The 15,462-nt window shown below is 50.8% G+C and overlaps 1 protein-coding gene across 1 annotated transcript; it reads right to left on the bottom strand.

Annotated features, from left to right (window-relative positions):
* Window positions 1-3,264: 3,264 nt before the first annotated feature.
* RPP25 (ribonuclease P and MRP subunit p25) lies at window positions 3,265-14,012 on the bottom strand. The gene is made up of 2 exons (XM_046010064.1): window positions 11,366-14,012; window positions 3,265-3,745 (listed from the first exon to the last, which is right to left on the bottom strand). The coding sequence occupies exon 1, from the start codon at window positions 13,554-13,556 to the stop codon at window positions 12,915-12,917; it is 642 nt and encodes a 213-aa protein (XP_045866020.1). The 5' UTR covers window positions 13,557-14,012; the 3' UTR covers window positions 3,265-3,745; window positions 11,366-12,914.
* Between the last annotated feature and the right edge of the window lie 1,450 nt (window positions 14,013-15,462).

The raw sequence follows: 15,462 nt of genomic DNA, 5'->3' as shown, positions 1-15,462 counted from the left end.
CGGTAAAGCATGCGACTGTTGATCTCAGGGTCGTGAGGTGGAGCCCCACGTTGGTCTTAGAGATTATTTAAGGAAATAAAGAGATTTAAACGGGAGTGTTAACAAGGATAACAAAGACAAGTTATAATGAAAATACCCTTTGTTTAACCTCTTCCCTTCCCTTTTGGAGCCTAAAATAAGAAAATGGGGAAAACCACAACTGCGTACATGTAAGGGATTTTATTAGTAACCCTTCTTAGATCACAAACCCGTAGGCTTTAAAAAATGAGCTCAGCCACTTCATTCTACAGGTAACAAACTCAGAAAGCAGGTTGCTTGTTGGCAATCAAGGCTCTCAAATCCCCAGTTTTCAGGACTTACCTGGATATTTGTTGTATACCGACTTATGATTTCAAACCCATGTTTTGAAATCTTGTTTTGGACAAAGTTGTTCGTGGATTGAATTTGTTTAGAATGACTTACTTTAATGAAATTGCTTTGAAGTTGGATATTAAGACTTTCTTTTTTTTTTTTTTTTTAAAGATTTTATTTATTTATTTGACAGAGAGAGAGGTCACAAGTAGGCAGAGAGGCAGGCAGAGAGAGAGGAGGAAGCAGGCTCCCTGCAGAGCAGAGAGCCCTATGCGGGGCTCGATCCCAAGACCCTGAGATCATGACCTGAGCCAAAGGCAGCGGCTTAATCCACTGAGCCACCGAGGCGCCCCGGATATTAAGACTTTCTAATGGAACAGTTGCACCTGAAGCACAAAAGACCTCTAGGTCGTTCGCAGCATAGTAAGGGCAGTGGTGTCAATCGCCTGATGGACTTTCAAACTTTATAAAGAATTTGTGAGGACTTACCGTCTGGACAAGACTGCACTTTGCTGAGTACTTGAGACACTTTCTCCTGCCATGGCCAGGCTGGCTGCATTTGGTGGCAGTGGTAATAAACCACACAGCAGTCCCATTAAATAAGGGACATCTGTTACCGCTTGGCAAGGCTACTCCTTGTAAGTTTGTGATGGTTCCTGGAGTAACCTTTAAAGCAGCCTACCTTGCTTACCAACACCAGTGCCTTGGCCTGTTTGCTATGTGCCCCAATCGTGAGGGGTCTAGGCAGGCAGCTGATATCCAGCTTTTAGTTGAAGGACTGACTCTACCAAGAACCAGCTCACAGAAAGATGCACCTCAACTAAATTTGGAATTTTTTCTTTTCTAAATTTGGACTTGATTTCTTTAATCTCCACTTTGTCTGGAACAGTAGTGTACTTAATTGGTCATTGGTTTGGAATATGTTATTTTTAAATTTCTCCATAAGAGACATTATCCTCTATGCTATTGGCTTGTGAAATGCTGTTATAAGTTATAATTAACCCAGTGAACCTGTGTTAAGCAAATTATTGGCAAAGACAATTTTAGTCTCTGAGCATAATTTGCCTCAAATAAAACAGTATTTCTGGCCAGAGGCCTGCCCACAATATCTACAGGAGGGCTCCTATAGCAGGCTGCCGTGACATGGGGTTGATCACATTCCAAGGTCCTTAACATCTAGTCTGGCCTTATTAACTACATCCTGACTTTGAGCTCCTGGGCAGTGGGGCCGCTTTCCCAGGCCTGAATTACCACGCTGCCACAGGAGTTAATGAGACAGTCTCTTGTCTTGGTGTCCTTCATTCTCTATCCCTGAACTCACTGAGGAAAGAAAAAATGGACATTCAGCTTCCTTTTCCTCACTCCAGGCCCTTTCTCCTGGGTGTGGGCATCTGCCTTTCTCTTTTCCCTCCCTAGTAGTGTGGCTCTAGGGGATATGATCCTGGCTGGCAAAAGGATAAAAACGCTTTTCTTTTCAAAGCACCTGCCCTCACCTTCACCCACCAGCCAAACCACAGGACACTTGGAGAAGATTTAACCTCATTGCATTTCAATTAATATTCATCAAAAAAAGAGCTGGAAGCTCAGGATGAGGTCAGGACTCCCATAATTAAGAAAGTACTAAATGGGGTATATTGCACCTGAATCCCAACTGGTCTCTGTTTTACCTACAGTACCTTAGATTGGCTACTAGAGTGTTATTTAATACAATTATGGCTATAATTTATTATGTGTCACTGCATGCTGCAAACTATTTTTTTAAATAATTTCTACCCCCAACGTGGGGCTTGAACTCACAACTCCAAGATCAAGAGTCACATGCTCTACCAACTGAGCCAGCCAGGCACCCCTGCAAACTATTATCCCATCTAATACTCGTAACGGACTTGTGAGTAAGAATTTATCTGTTTTATGGTTAAAGGAATAACTCAAAGGGCACTTGTCCAAGAATCACACAGCTAATAAACAGTAGTTTTTGGATTTGAGACCAGGTTTGTCTGATTCCAGAAATTGTGGGGTTTTGCCCCACCACCCCCAAAGGTAGGCTTTGATAGCTTCTCAGTGAATTCCAAAGCCCCTGCTATTTTGGGGGGGAGGCAGTTCTCAGCCCTCATCACTAGTATTCATTTTCTATTGCTGCATAACAAGTTACCACAAACTAAGCAGTTTAAAACAATTCCCATTTATTATCTCCCAGTTTCTGTAGGTCAGACGTCTAGGCATGGCATGATTGGTTCTCTGTTCAGAGTCTCACAAGACTGAAATCAAGACGTTAGTCAGGTCTGAGATCTCATCTGGAAATCAGAGTCCTCTCTCCTGCTTGTTCAAGTGGTTGGCAGAATTTGGTTCCTCACAGTTGTAGGACTGAGTGCCCATTTTTTCTTGCTTTAGCAGAGAGCCCTTCTCAGCTCTTACCACATGGGCCCTCCCTAGGTCCTCTCACAGTACTGCAGCTTACCTCTTTTAAAGGGTTTTGTTTTTGCTTTTGTTGTTTTTTTTTAAGATTTTATTTTTATTTGACAGAGATCACATAGTAGGCAGAGAGGCAGGCAGAGAGAGAGGGGAAAGCAGGCTCCCTGCTGAGCCGAGAGCCCAATGTGGGCTTGATCCCAGGATCCCAAGATCATGACCTGAGCCAAAGGCAGAAGCCCAACCCACTGAGCCACCCAGGCACCCCAGCTTACCTCTTTTAAAGACCTCATCTAATTAGGTCAGGCACATCCAGGAAGACCTTTCTTTTTTTTCTTTTTTAAAAGATTTTATTTATTTGACAGAGAGACTCAGGAAGAGAGGGAACAGAAGCAGGAGGAGTGGGAGAAGGAGAAGCAGGCTCCCTACTGAGCAGCGAGCCCAGTGTGGGGCTCCATTCCAGGACCCTGGGATCATGACCTGAGCTGAAGGCAGACGCTTAACAACTGAGCCAGGCAGGTGCCCCACGAGACCTTTCTTTTGATTTCACTTCAAGTAGCCTAATCTTGGAAATGATAGCCCATCAAATTCACAGATTCTGCCCCAATTATGCAAGGTCTGTATACCAGCAGGGACAAATCTTTGGGGCCGTCTTTGAATTCAGCTGATCACACCACTTAGGTGTGTGTGGGGGGGGGTGCTCCTTCCCAAGTTTGCCCCCAGCTGGGCCCCCAGACCCCAGTCCATTCTGTTGCTTCTGGTGGGTGCTCCTTCCCAGAAGGGTTGAGGCCAGACATCCTGGCTCTTGCCCAAGGCTGTCAGGGTCTTTGGTCTCTTCCTGACAGAAATTTCCTTCCAGAAATCATTTTCTGTCCCTCTGGAAGAGCAGCAGCTGGGCTTCCGATGCCTGATGGATGTCTTGACCGTCAGTTGATGACCACATCAGCTTCAGCCTTCCTCCTGGAGGGGTTGTAACGAGGCCTTTCTGATGTGTGCAGAGGAGAAAGATGATGGCATTGGAGAACTTGTGAGGATAAAGGCACTGTTCCACCCTGGGAATTTCTTTTTTTTTCTTTTTAAAGATTTTATTTATTTATTTGACAGATCACAAGTAGGCAGAGAGGCAGGCAGAGAGAGAAGAAGGGAAGCAGGCTCCCTGCTGAGCAGAGAGCCCGATGCGGGGCTCGATCCCAGGACCCTGGGATCATGACCTGAGCCGAAGGCAGAGGTTTTAACCCACTGAGCCACCCAGGCGCCCCTCACCCTGGGAATTTCTGGTAAAAGGAAAATCACCGTTCAGAAAAGCTCTTATGTTTCCCTGGTGGGCATGAAGTGTACTGGGAAAAAGTGAATGCTGCCTGTCAAGACTGGAACTCACCCTTGAGGCCAATAGTCTGACTGATCCTACATTGCTTCCCCTTCCTCAGGCTCTCCTGGAGCACCTCCAATGATGAGGATCCCACTGCTAGGGGGGTGGGGATGAATGAGAGAAGGCACCTGGGAGAATGACATGCTTGTTGCTACTGTATTATTGCTCTGCCACATGCCCTTAGACGTGTTACTTCACTTTCTTGAGCCACTTCCCTCCGTTGTAAAATGGGAATAATAATGGAACCTACCCAATAAGTTATTGGGCAGATTTCATAAGATGTAGTGTATGTTGTGCATGGAAACCATGGTCCTGGCAGGCACATGGTCATGTCTCAATAAATGGTGACGAGAAAAAGCATTTTCCTTGGCTGCCTGGGTGGCTCAGACAGTTAAGCATCTGCCTTAGGCTCAGGTCATGATCCCAAGGTCCTGGGATCCAGCCCCACATTCAGCTGCCTGCTCAGTGGGGAGCCTGCTTCTCCCTTTCCCTCTGCTGCTCCCCCAGCTTGTGCTCTCTTTCTCTCAAATAAATAAAATCTTTAATTTGGAAGGGGAGGCGAACCATAAGAGACTATGGACTCTGAAAAACAACCTGAGGGTTTTGAAGGGTCAGGGGTGGGGGGTTGGGGGAACAGGTGGTGGGTAATGGGGAGGGCACGTTTTGCATGGAGCACTGGGTGTTGTGCAAAAACAATGAATACTGTTACGCTGAAAAAATAAATAAAATGGAAAAAAAAAAGTTGGCAAAAAAAAAAGTATTTTGCTGTTGTAAAATTATAGTTCTTTTCCCAGGGCAGGGCAGCTTGGATATGGGCACAAGGTATGGAGATAATGTGGATAAACATACCGACTTGGATGCCTGAGTATCAGGGAGAAGGGGTGGTAAAAGGAAGCAGCCTTCAAAAGAAGTCTTGTGGGGCTACCGTTTGGAGGCTGGCTTGCTTTATTTAGATTTTATTTATTTGTCAGGGAGAGAGAGAGAGAGACAGAGCACAAGCAGGGGGAGCGGCAGGCAGAGGGCGAAGCAGACTCCCTGATGAGGAATGCAGGAACCCAGTGCAGGACTGGATCTCAGGACCCTGGGATTGTGACTTGAACTGAAGGCAGACACTTAACTAACTGAACCATCCAGGCACCCCCAGTAGGAGGCTTTAATGGTCCTTTTTCACACTGTACTTACTTATTTCTAGTATGTAATTTCCCAAAATATTACTTTTTAATTAGAAAATCATTAAAGGAGGGGTGCCTGTGTGGCTCAGTCATTAAGCGTCTGCCTTCAGCTCAGGTCATGATCCCAGGGTCCTGGGATCAAGCCCCAAATCGGGCTCCCTGCTCAGCGGGATGCCTGCTTCTCCCTCTCTCACTCCCCCTGCTTGAGTTTCCTCTCTCGCTGTGTCTCTCCCTGTCAAATAAATCAATAAAATCTTTTAAAAAATCATTAAAGGATATAATTTTTGAGATACGACTTACATACTATAAGGTACACCCTTTTGAAGTGCACAGTTCAGTTGCAATATACGCACTCTGACGTGTAATCACGATCACTAATTCCAGAACGTTTTCATTGCCCCCAAAGATTCTCTCTACCTAATGACACCCACCAACCCTATTTTAAGCAACTACTAATTTATTTTCTGTCTCTGTGGATTTGCTTATTCTGGACATGTCATATGAATAGAATCATACAATATGTGGTTTTTGTGTGTGTCTGTTATCTTCCACTTAGCATAATGTTTTCGGGGTCCATCCATGAATCAGTACCTCATTCTTTCTTGGGGCAGAATTATACTCTGTTATGTGGATAGACCACATTTTGGGTACCCACTCACACTCATCAGTTAATGGACATTGGAGTTGTTTCCATGTTTTGGCTATTAGGGATAAGGCGGCTATGAACATTGCGTCCATGTTTTCCTATGGATGTATATTTTCAGGGTGGGTTTTTTGGGTATATTTTCAGTTCTTTTGGGTGTGCCTATAGGAGTATCATATGGGCCAAATGGAAACTCGGTGTTTTAACTCTTTTAAAGACTTGCCTTATTCCAGAGCAGCCTCTACTATTTCACATTCAGTTTTTCCACACCCTTACACTTCTTTTTTTTTGTTTTTTAAGATTATTTATTTATTTATTTGACAGACAGAGATCACAGGCAGGCATAGAGGCAGGCAGAGAGAGAGGAAGGGAGGCAGGCTCCCTGCTGAGCAGAGAGCCCGATGCGGGGCTCGATCCCAGGACCTTGAGATCGTGACCTGAGAGGAAGGCAGAGGCTTTAACCCACTGAGCCACCCAGGTGCCCCACCCTTACACTTCTTTTTTTTTTAAACAAAGAAAGTGAAGTCTTTGTAGCTGATTGATCTGGACCCCACATCCTCGGTTTCCTTTCTCGAAACAGGACCCAGGGCAGGTACACTGTGGGCTCTGAGTCTATCAGCTGCCCATTTCCTTCCGCCTCCCAGGTCCTGGAGCCCAGTTTCTCTTTCCCAGAATCACCTCTAGGGGGCAGCTCACAACAGTTCTTTAACAGGTTTTCTCCAGAAAAGGGTTCAAACTGGCTGAACGCAAAGGGAAAGAGAAGGGGATTTAATTTCATGTCTCTCCTACCAGTGTGAGTGCTGTTCTTATATTTTAGTTCAGGGAATAGTCAACCCTGATTAACTATCAAAAATCATATGATGATCTAGGGGTGCTTGGATGGCTCAGTCAGTTAAAGCATCTGCCTTTGGCTCAGGTCATGATCCTGGGGTCATGGAATCCAGCTCGGTGTTGGGCTCCCTGCTCAGCAGGGAGTCTGCTTCTCCCTCTGTCCTTCCCTCAGCTCGTCCCCTCCTTCTCTCTCTCAAACAAATAAATAAAATCTTTAAACAAAAGAATCATGAGGATCTTATTTTTGAAAATTTTTAAATAATTAGAGATAGTCTGTTTTTAAATATTGTATTTATTTATCTTACAGAGAGAGCACACAAGCAGGGGGAGCACAGGCAGAGGGAGAGGGAGAAGCAGGCTCCCTGCTGAGCAAGGAGCCCCACATGGGCCTCTATCCCAGCCCCTGGGATCATGACCTGAGTCAAGGCAGACACTTATCCCCCATATGAGGGTCTTATTAAAATACCTATTTTCAGGTCCTTCTTAGGTGATTCTGATCCTGTTGGTTTTGGAGTTCAGTCCAGGCAATCTGTAGTTTTAACAAGTGCCCTAGGCTGATTCTGCTGATGAACCATGGTTGGGAAGCAAGGTATTATATCCCTTATCCCACAGTAATCTAGGCCATTCTGCAGATGAGAAAGCTGAGGCTCAGAGAATTAACTTGCCCCAAATCACAGCCTGACTTTCTCCAAAGCCTATAGGTTCAATATGACGCCAGGCATTATATTTGGTAGCACAGACCTGCAGAGTAGAGAGCCTGTCTCTCTACTGGGGGACTGGAAATTCTGGCAGGACTGGAAACTGGCAGGACTGAAATTCTGATAACAAGGACCTTGGCAAATGCCCTACAGTCCTCTTCCCTATTTCCACTGAATGTGGTGAGAATACGTATTGTATTTGATTCCTAAGGCTGTTTAAACAAAATACCACAGGCTGGGTGACTTAAAGCAACAGAAATTTATTTTTTCACAGGTGTGGAAGTTCAAAATCCAAAAGCAAGATATCACAGGACCATGCATTTTTCCTAGCTTTTGTTGTTTGTTGGCAATCCTTGGCATTCCTTGGTTTGCAGCTGTTTAAGTCCAATCTGTCTCCATCCTCTCGTGTTGTTCATCTCTCTGCGTGTCTGCCTCTTCTCCTCTTTTTATAAGGACACAGTCATTCTAGGTTAAGGACCCACCCTACTTCAGTATGATCTCTTCTTACATATTAATTACATCTGCAAAGACCCTGTTTCAAAATAAGGTCACATTCACAGGTACACACTTCAACCCACCATATCTATGATAATATCTATGATAATCAGCAGGTGTCACACAAAACCAGAATCCTCATGCCAGGCATACAAATCCAATCACTATGGTGATGATTCATTTCTAAAAGCAGGTAGAACCTAAGGGTCCAGATGGGAAGAGAAGCTTGGTGGGCACAGGGGAAGATCTGGCCACTGTCCTTGGCTGGTAAGGACTTTGATGTGGCATTAGAATAGTTCATAAATCTGGCTCAACCAGGGGCACCTGCGTGGCTCAGTGTGTTGGGCCTCTGTCTTCAGCTCGGGTCATGATCTCAGGGTCCTGGGATCGAGCCCCGCATCGGGCTCTCTGCTCAGCAGGGAGCCTGCTTCCCCCTCTCTCTGCCTACTTGTGATTTCTCTCTCTCTGTCAAATGAATAAAATCTTAAAAAAAAAAAAATCTGGCTCAACCAGACTTGATTCATTCAGTCAGTAGCTCTGTGGGCTTCCTATGTGCCAAGAACTGGGTGGGGAAGTAAGGCAGGCAGGATCCATTCAATCATGGCTTCTGGTTTTTGGGGTAACTGATAACCAGAGGAACACACTAATGAGGGCACAATTACAAACTAAGATTTGTGCTCTAAGAAAAACCTGATGTCACCAAGGAGACCCTCCAATGGCTGTATTTTCTCCTTTCTTTCCTTCCTTCTTCACTTCTCCTCCCTCTATCCCTTCTTTCCTCCCTCCCTTGCTTTTATCAATTATCCTTCTCTTGCTAGACCTGTAGGTGTTGCAACATCTTAGTGGAATAGAGGGGACTAGAGCATCCCTAGCAGTGTGGGCACAGTAACAGCCCCAAAGTACAGGATTAATGGGGTAGAGGCTGGGAGATGGAGGGATGGGGAGGTTCCTATTGAGGGATAAGGGTGGGAGAGGGTTTTACCCAGGGTTTTCCCTTACTGTGCAGTGAACATGCCCTGGCAGACTCATGGCCAATGGACAACAGCTCCTAAAGCTTCTACCAATTTGAAACTGTGGATCTCCTCCCCTCCAAAGGCTTTATTGTTTCAACCTTACATAGCGTGTCCCCTGGGATGCCAAGAAAGCAGGCCAGGCCCTGGTCAGGGAAGGGTTAATGCCACAAGAAGCCCCACTCCGATCTGGCAATAATGGCTGTGAAATCCTACCTAGCCTGGGTAGCTCTCAAATCTGTCTCCATCTCCTTCCCTAGTACCACGGTCCCACGGTCCCATGGTCCTATGGATGAAGGATAGTTGGAAGGCAGGCAGGCACAAGGGCCCCCTGCCCTAAGAGGGAACTCCTTGAAAGGATTACACCACCCTGGAAGGAGCCCTCCACCCTTTCCCCTGTTTGGAATGACAGGCGCAGGGAGGGTTAATCAGATGAAAACAGCCCGCTAACAAGCCCATAAAAACCCCTATACTTAGAAACCCCGGTGGCAACCCTCTTGGGTCCCCTTCCTCCTTGGGAGCTTTGTGCTGTCTTTCTTTTTATTTTATATTCATCTTTTTTTTTTTAAAGATTTTATTTATTTATTTGACAGACAAAGATCACAAGTAGGCAGAGAGGCAGGCAGAGAGAGAGGCAGGGAAGCAGGCTCCCCGCTGAGCAGAGAGCCCAACTGCTCCATCCAAGGACCCTGGGATCATGACCTGAACCAAAGACAGAGGCCCAACCCATTGAGCCACCCAGGCACCCCAATGTGCTGTCTTTCAATAAACCTGCTCTGCTGCCCACTACTCTGCCTGATCTACCTCTTCATTCTTGGAAGTGGCATGGCCAAGAACCACAGGCCCCAAAGGAGAAGAAATCCTGTAACACCATCTCTTACCTCCTTGTGTCCTTGGGGATCCAGTCAGGCTCCTTCCAATCCACCACCCACCTACACAAGTGTCAGAGGGATACTTCTCAAATGCCAGTCAAACTGGGGCACTCCATGGCTCCCACTGGCCTCCAACCCCACCTGCCACCTTACTTCAGGAGGCTCTCAGTGACCTGGCTCCGACTTGGTACTCCAACCCCACCTGCCTCTGCTGGGTATCCTTCAGACACTGTGGCTGCCACAACATCAGACACTGTATCCCCTCTCTATGCTCTGCTTGGGACTGCCTGTCCAGTCCTGTTCTGCTGGCTACCTCCTTCTGATACTCGGGGAACCACCTCCATCAGCATCCCTGCCTCCCAGCCCCACCGTGTGCCTAGACTAGGATCTGGCACAACAACAATGAAGTCCCTTAAGGACCTGCTGAAGATCCACTGCCCATCTAACCCATGCTCCAGCCTTGGATTATATATACACGTATATGCTCCCAAATTGATGGCGTGACCTGACGATTTCATGGGTGTGTGAGCCTTCACTGCCACCCCTAACCTGCAAGTGCCCCCAGGCAGGGCCCAGAAAGCTCCTGGATAGAGGTCACTATTGGAAAGATGGAGTCCCACAGAGCAGCTTCCCCTCTCTCCTGCTCTGCCCTGCAGTCAGGTAGCCATCCCTGAGGTGCTTCTGCGGCCAACTACCCCACCCCCCACCCCCCACCGCCACATTCCAGCACTTCTCAGGTTCCCACCTCAGTCCTGGGGATGGGGGTGTATAGGGATATGGGTCTTTCCCTTGGAGCCTGCTCCTGGATCAGCAGGGCCGGAGGATCTGTAAGGCAGGGATAGGGTGCCCATGGGTGCTGGCACCATGAGCACCTAACAAAAGCCTGGGAATGGAACCCGCCAGGGTGGAGTGGGGGGTGCAGAAAGGAAAGTGTTTCATAACCTGCCTTCTGGCATGGGAGATAGGAACTCAGCCCATCATCAGAGCAGGTTAATGCTCTGAAGGTAAGGAAGCAAGGCCCTCTCCTCCCCATACTGCAGGGTAAATTTCTAGGCAGGAAAGGGACTTAATCTGATCCCCACGTCAAGAAAAGAAAGCCTCTGCAGCTTTCCCTCCCTGACAAGCCTCTGCTTGCATGGTCCTGGTGACTGGGCACTCAGGATTTCAGATCCTGGTTTTGGAAAGGTGGCCCTTTTCTAGAACCAAGACCAGTCTTCTAAAAGCATCTATCATGCAGGACCTCTTCCAGGAGTTTTATCATTTTCTTCAGATGCATATGCCCAGGACCAGCCCAGGGCACCTTAGCTGTCAGGATAGTGCATTTTTTCCAACCTTCTTGGACCACCCGTGAGAGTCGAACAAGCGCTCATAAACCCCCTGGCCCTTGGCAGGGATTCAAGAACAAGAAATTAGGGAAAACAAACTGTGCTGGAGTCTGGATGACAGGGCTCACTGATCCAAAGCTCGAGGGGAGAACTCCCAAAAGAGCCCCTCCTGTCAGCGGCCAAAACTCACCTCTTGTCGCCGGAAGGATTTATTTCAGAGTTCTGCCAGCAAAGTGACTTACATCCTCCCCCATCTCCTTTCCAGAGGTGCCGCTGAGTTGCATGTGGTAGGGTGTGTTTCTGACACCCTGGGGTTAGGTGCCACCCCCCATCCTTACCAGCTGAGTCCTTCCAGCACACAACACTCCTCCCCCACCCCCAGCCCCAGCTGACTTGGACTTGGATGGAGAGGCTTTTGAGGCTAGGCTGTTATCTCTTAACAGACAGCTGTGCAGGGCTGGAGGCAGCAGCTTATCAGGGAGCCTGCAGTGATTCACAGCCCAAGTTCCAGCTTCTCTGCTGAATAGTAATTTCCAGCAGTGGATTTGTGCTTGGTCTCTCTCCTCCCCCTCTCCCAAGGGTGTCTTGTCCTTTCTGAGAGAGAGAGCAGTGAAGGGGAGATCCTACAGATGGTGATGAGGGGTTTTGTGCCAGCTTTCTGGATACGGCGGTCAATTGGTAGGAGGCTGCAGGTTTAGGGAGCCCAGTGCGGTGTGCCTCCCTTGGCAGTGACGCCCCCCCACCCCAGGAGAGTTCATTGGTGCTTGCCTTCCTTTCTTCCTTCCCAGAAAAGCAATGTACTCCTCCCTTTCCCTCAGTGGTAATGCACCAGGGGACAAAGGCCCCCCTTCTGGCCCGGAGCCCCTGACAGTAGCGCCAGACAGGGAAGGCTGGGAGAGGGAGAAGCCAGGGAGCAGGCAATGTGCCTCTCTCCAGTCTGAAGCTGTCCAGTCTCTGTGTCTGACTGTGAAGACTCCAAAAGCCAGTCTGCAGGCTGGAGGGGACTGACATAGCAGGGCAGGCCAAAGCAGTTTTCATATAGATTAAGTGCTAAAGAAGAAACCTAGGGCCAGAGCCATTTTTGTGTTTGTTTTATTAGAAGCACGACTCCAGCTCTGAGACTCAGGGGAGAAGGCAAAGAGTTTTGTCCTGGGTCTCTCCTTCTGGGCCAGTGGGAAAGGGGATTGTTAAAAGAGCTAGAGCCCATAGAGGTGGCCCTGCACCTCCTCTCAGGATGCTCCTTAATAGCAGGGTAAGGAAAACTAGGAAGGTAGCAGTCTCCCCAGGTGAGGGGCAGAACAGACCCCCATTAACTCAGACTCCCTTGCCTTCAAGCAGTCTTTCTCGCCCCTTGCCCTCAGCCAGTCAATGGTGGAGGTGATTCCAAGAGCTCTCCTTAGGTTACACCAGGGGAGGAGGGGGGGACGACTCATGACTACTGCATGCCTTTAACCCTTGGGGGTCCTGAGCAAGGCTCAGGAGTCCAATGGTCCACCACTCCCTCCTTGAAGAAGGTTCCAGCATGTCTCAGAAAAGCTGAAGGTGGAGTTCTGCGTCTTCAGACAACACAAGTGGTGAAACGAAGCTTCCCTGGGGTCCCTCTCGTTGCCTTGGGGCCATGCTGACCATCTGAAGAGCTATGTCCAGAGCACCGAGGCGTGAAAGGCTGGAGATACGTCTCAAGGTCGAGGCCCTGGGGGTGAGATCCAGAGCGTCTATGTGGGCCAGACCCAGAGCTCTCAGGCCGTCTGGTCCTCTTCCTCAGCGCTTGGCTCAGGCTGTAACCGCTTCGAAGAGCCTTCTCCAGCCGCAGGTTCCCCCAGGCTCCTCTTGGACGTTGGTGTAGCTGGCTGGGACGAGGGTCCAGGATGGGAGCTTGGGGGCTGGTAGCCGGGTTGGCACGGATCCAGTGCATCCTTGGAAAGTAGGATGGCGAGGCTGGGCACATTCTTAAGTACACTGAGACTGGCAGCCGGCTCGCCAGGCTTCTGACCGGGTGTGGGCCCTGGCGGGAGGCTCTGCCACACCTCGCGCACGCTCCGGTAGCGCAGCCGCGTGACCTGATGCAAGCCCGCCAGGCGGCGCTTGAGGATCTCAGCGCACGTGACGGTCTTGGTGGTGGCCCGACCGCAGCCGCTGAAGACGATGGCGCGCGTGGCTGGCTGCGCCATGCTGGCAGTGGCGAAAGCCAGCAGGTTCCGGATCTTGCTGCCCTCTTTGACCCGCATGTGCACAGCACCAGGCGCCAGGTCCGCGAAGGGGCTGGAGCCCGGGCCGCCCCCCTCGGCCCCACCCCCCACCAGCGCCTCCTCCGAGCGCACCTTACGGAAGTTCTCCATGCGCCGTCGTTGCCCGGACCGCGGGGACGCTGGCTTCGCCATGGGGCCGCCTCAGCCCTTGGGATGCATGGCTGCCGGTCGCGCCGGCAAGAGCCGGCAGGGGTAAGGGTGCGGGAGCGGCGTGGACACTGGCGGGCGGGCTGGGACGGCGTGATCTTCGTCTCCGACTTCACTCCAGCCGGCGCTGCTCTACGCCCCGCTCTCGGCGGCGCCGGGTGCTCCCCGCCTTTAGCAGAGGCCCCGCCTGGGAGCCTGGGAGCCCCCGCCCCTACCGTCAGGCTCCGCCCCTAACTCGGCTTGGCCCGCCCCCGTCCTAGCCTCTGCAGGCTCCAAGATCCAGTCCCGCCCGAGTCTAGCTACCCGGGCCAGGGAGCCTTGCGCGCCGAGAGGTGTAATGGCAACCAGAGGGTGACCTGCCGGGCGAAGTTCCCCTATAATCGCCGTCTGTCCTCCCTGAACCAACCATCATAAACGGGCGACCTAAATAAAAACTCTGTTTACGATGCAAAAGCTGCTTCAAGCTGGGTCCCCGAGCCCTTGCGCGTTGGCCGCCTCTGTCGCCTCTCAAGGAGGGATTTCCGAGAGGCCTGCTGGCGCCTCTTTCCCTCACTCCTCAGGGAACACTCCCACTCCGTCCCTCCCGCGCCCGAGCCGCTCTTGTCGCCTCAAGGACAGCCTGTGCACGGTCAGCAGAGTGCGGAGGCGCTGGCTGCCGCTGCGTCCGGCGCTGCCCTCGGACGAATACTTTGCGGCGTGGTCTTCGGAGGGCGGCGGGAGACTGAGGTCTCAGCTCGCGGCGCCTGACCGGAGCTGGAGGCTCCGGGACCCCCGTACGCTCCTGGGCTGAGGGGCGAGGCGCTGGGCCAAGCTGTCCCTGAGGCGAAAGGGAAGAGAACAAGGAGAGCCCTTCTCAAGGGGAGTTAAGCTCCCCGCACCCATGGAGCGTCCGCTGTGAGAGCTGCATGCTTTAGGGTAAGCCAGGCACAGTTCCCTGGGAACGTGGATCCCCTTCTTCCTAGGTGGAACTCGTCAGCCAGCCTTGGCCCCTGAGACTCAGTGGGGTCCTTTTTCAAAAAGGAGGCTGGATGAAGGCAGGTGTTGGGGGGAGAAGGGAGGAAAGTGGATAAGTTGAAGCCTCGGGGGCATTAGGAAGCTACCGGGAACACCACAGGGCTGGGAGAGTAACCCCGACATCCTGCCAGGAGAGGTGGACGGTGAGGGTGAGGCTGGGGGCTGAAGGGATGATGATGGGAGGGAAGTTAGAAGGAGCTGGACCCCCGCCCCGGGAATTGCCCTAGGACTTCGACCCTCACCCTTCCACGCCCCTGGCACAAGCGAGGGAGTGGTGCAGACCTGAACCAGGTGGGGTAGCCTAGCACCGCGGTGGCGGGGAGGCGCAGGGAGAGCTGCAGCGGGCGGGAAACCTCAAAAGTGCGAGCGACCTGACAGTGCCTGGGGGGAGCTGAGTCCCAGCCCCGTGACGGGGCTGCCGGGTGGCCTCTGCCTTCTCACAGCTGTTGTCGCCTCCTCGGCCTCTTGTTTGTTCTAGCTCTCGGCCTCTGCTGTTCAGAACCCAGGCTGACCCCATTACTGCCCTTTGGGGGAACGGCTGGAGCCGGTGGACTTTGCGCCCCAACGTCCGAGTGACCGACTCCGTCCAGGATCTCCTGGTCGCACGCTAGGCTCAGGGGCCCTCGGGGTCGTGTTCCGCTTGGAGCCTAGACTTCGGCTCAGCCCAGCTCCTGCGGGCTCCACTAGGATCCGCCACAGTAGCAGAGGCACAGCAGTCTTGAGAACACAAAGACTGGCTGCAGCGCTTGGCGGGCGCAGGGAACCTCACATTCCGTAAGACCGAGGTAGCTGTGGGACTTAAAGAGCAGCAGTTTCTGCTAGGCCTGGGGAAAAGTCCTGGAACCGGTGGGATCTACGGTAGAAGGGGTTGGTTAGG

This window comes from Meles meles, chromosome 6, assembly GCF_922984935.1.
Source record: "Meles meles chromosome 6, mMelMel3.1 paternal haplotype, whole genome shotgun sequence".
Classification (NCBI taxonomy): Eukaryota; Metazoa; Chordata; class Mammalia; order Carnivora; family Mustelidae; genus Meles; species Meles meles.
The sequence above is the reverse complement of the archived record's forward strand: the minus strand, read 5'-3'. Positions and strand labels throughout refer to the sequence as shown.

What these genes read in the sequence shown, in the direction of transcription:
- RPP25 (XM_046010064.1), bottom strand. Translation starts at nt 13,556, where the DNA reads ATGGCGAAGCCAGCGTCCCCGCGGTCCGGGCAACGACGGCGCATGGAG.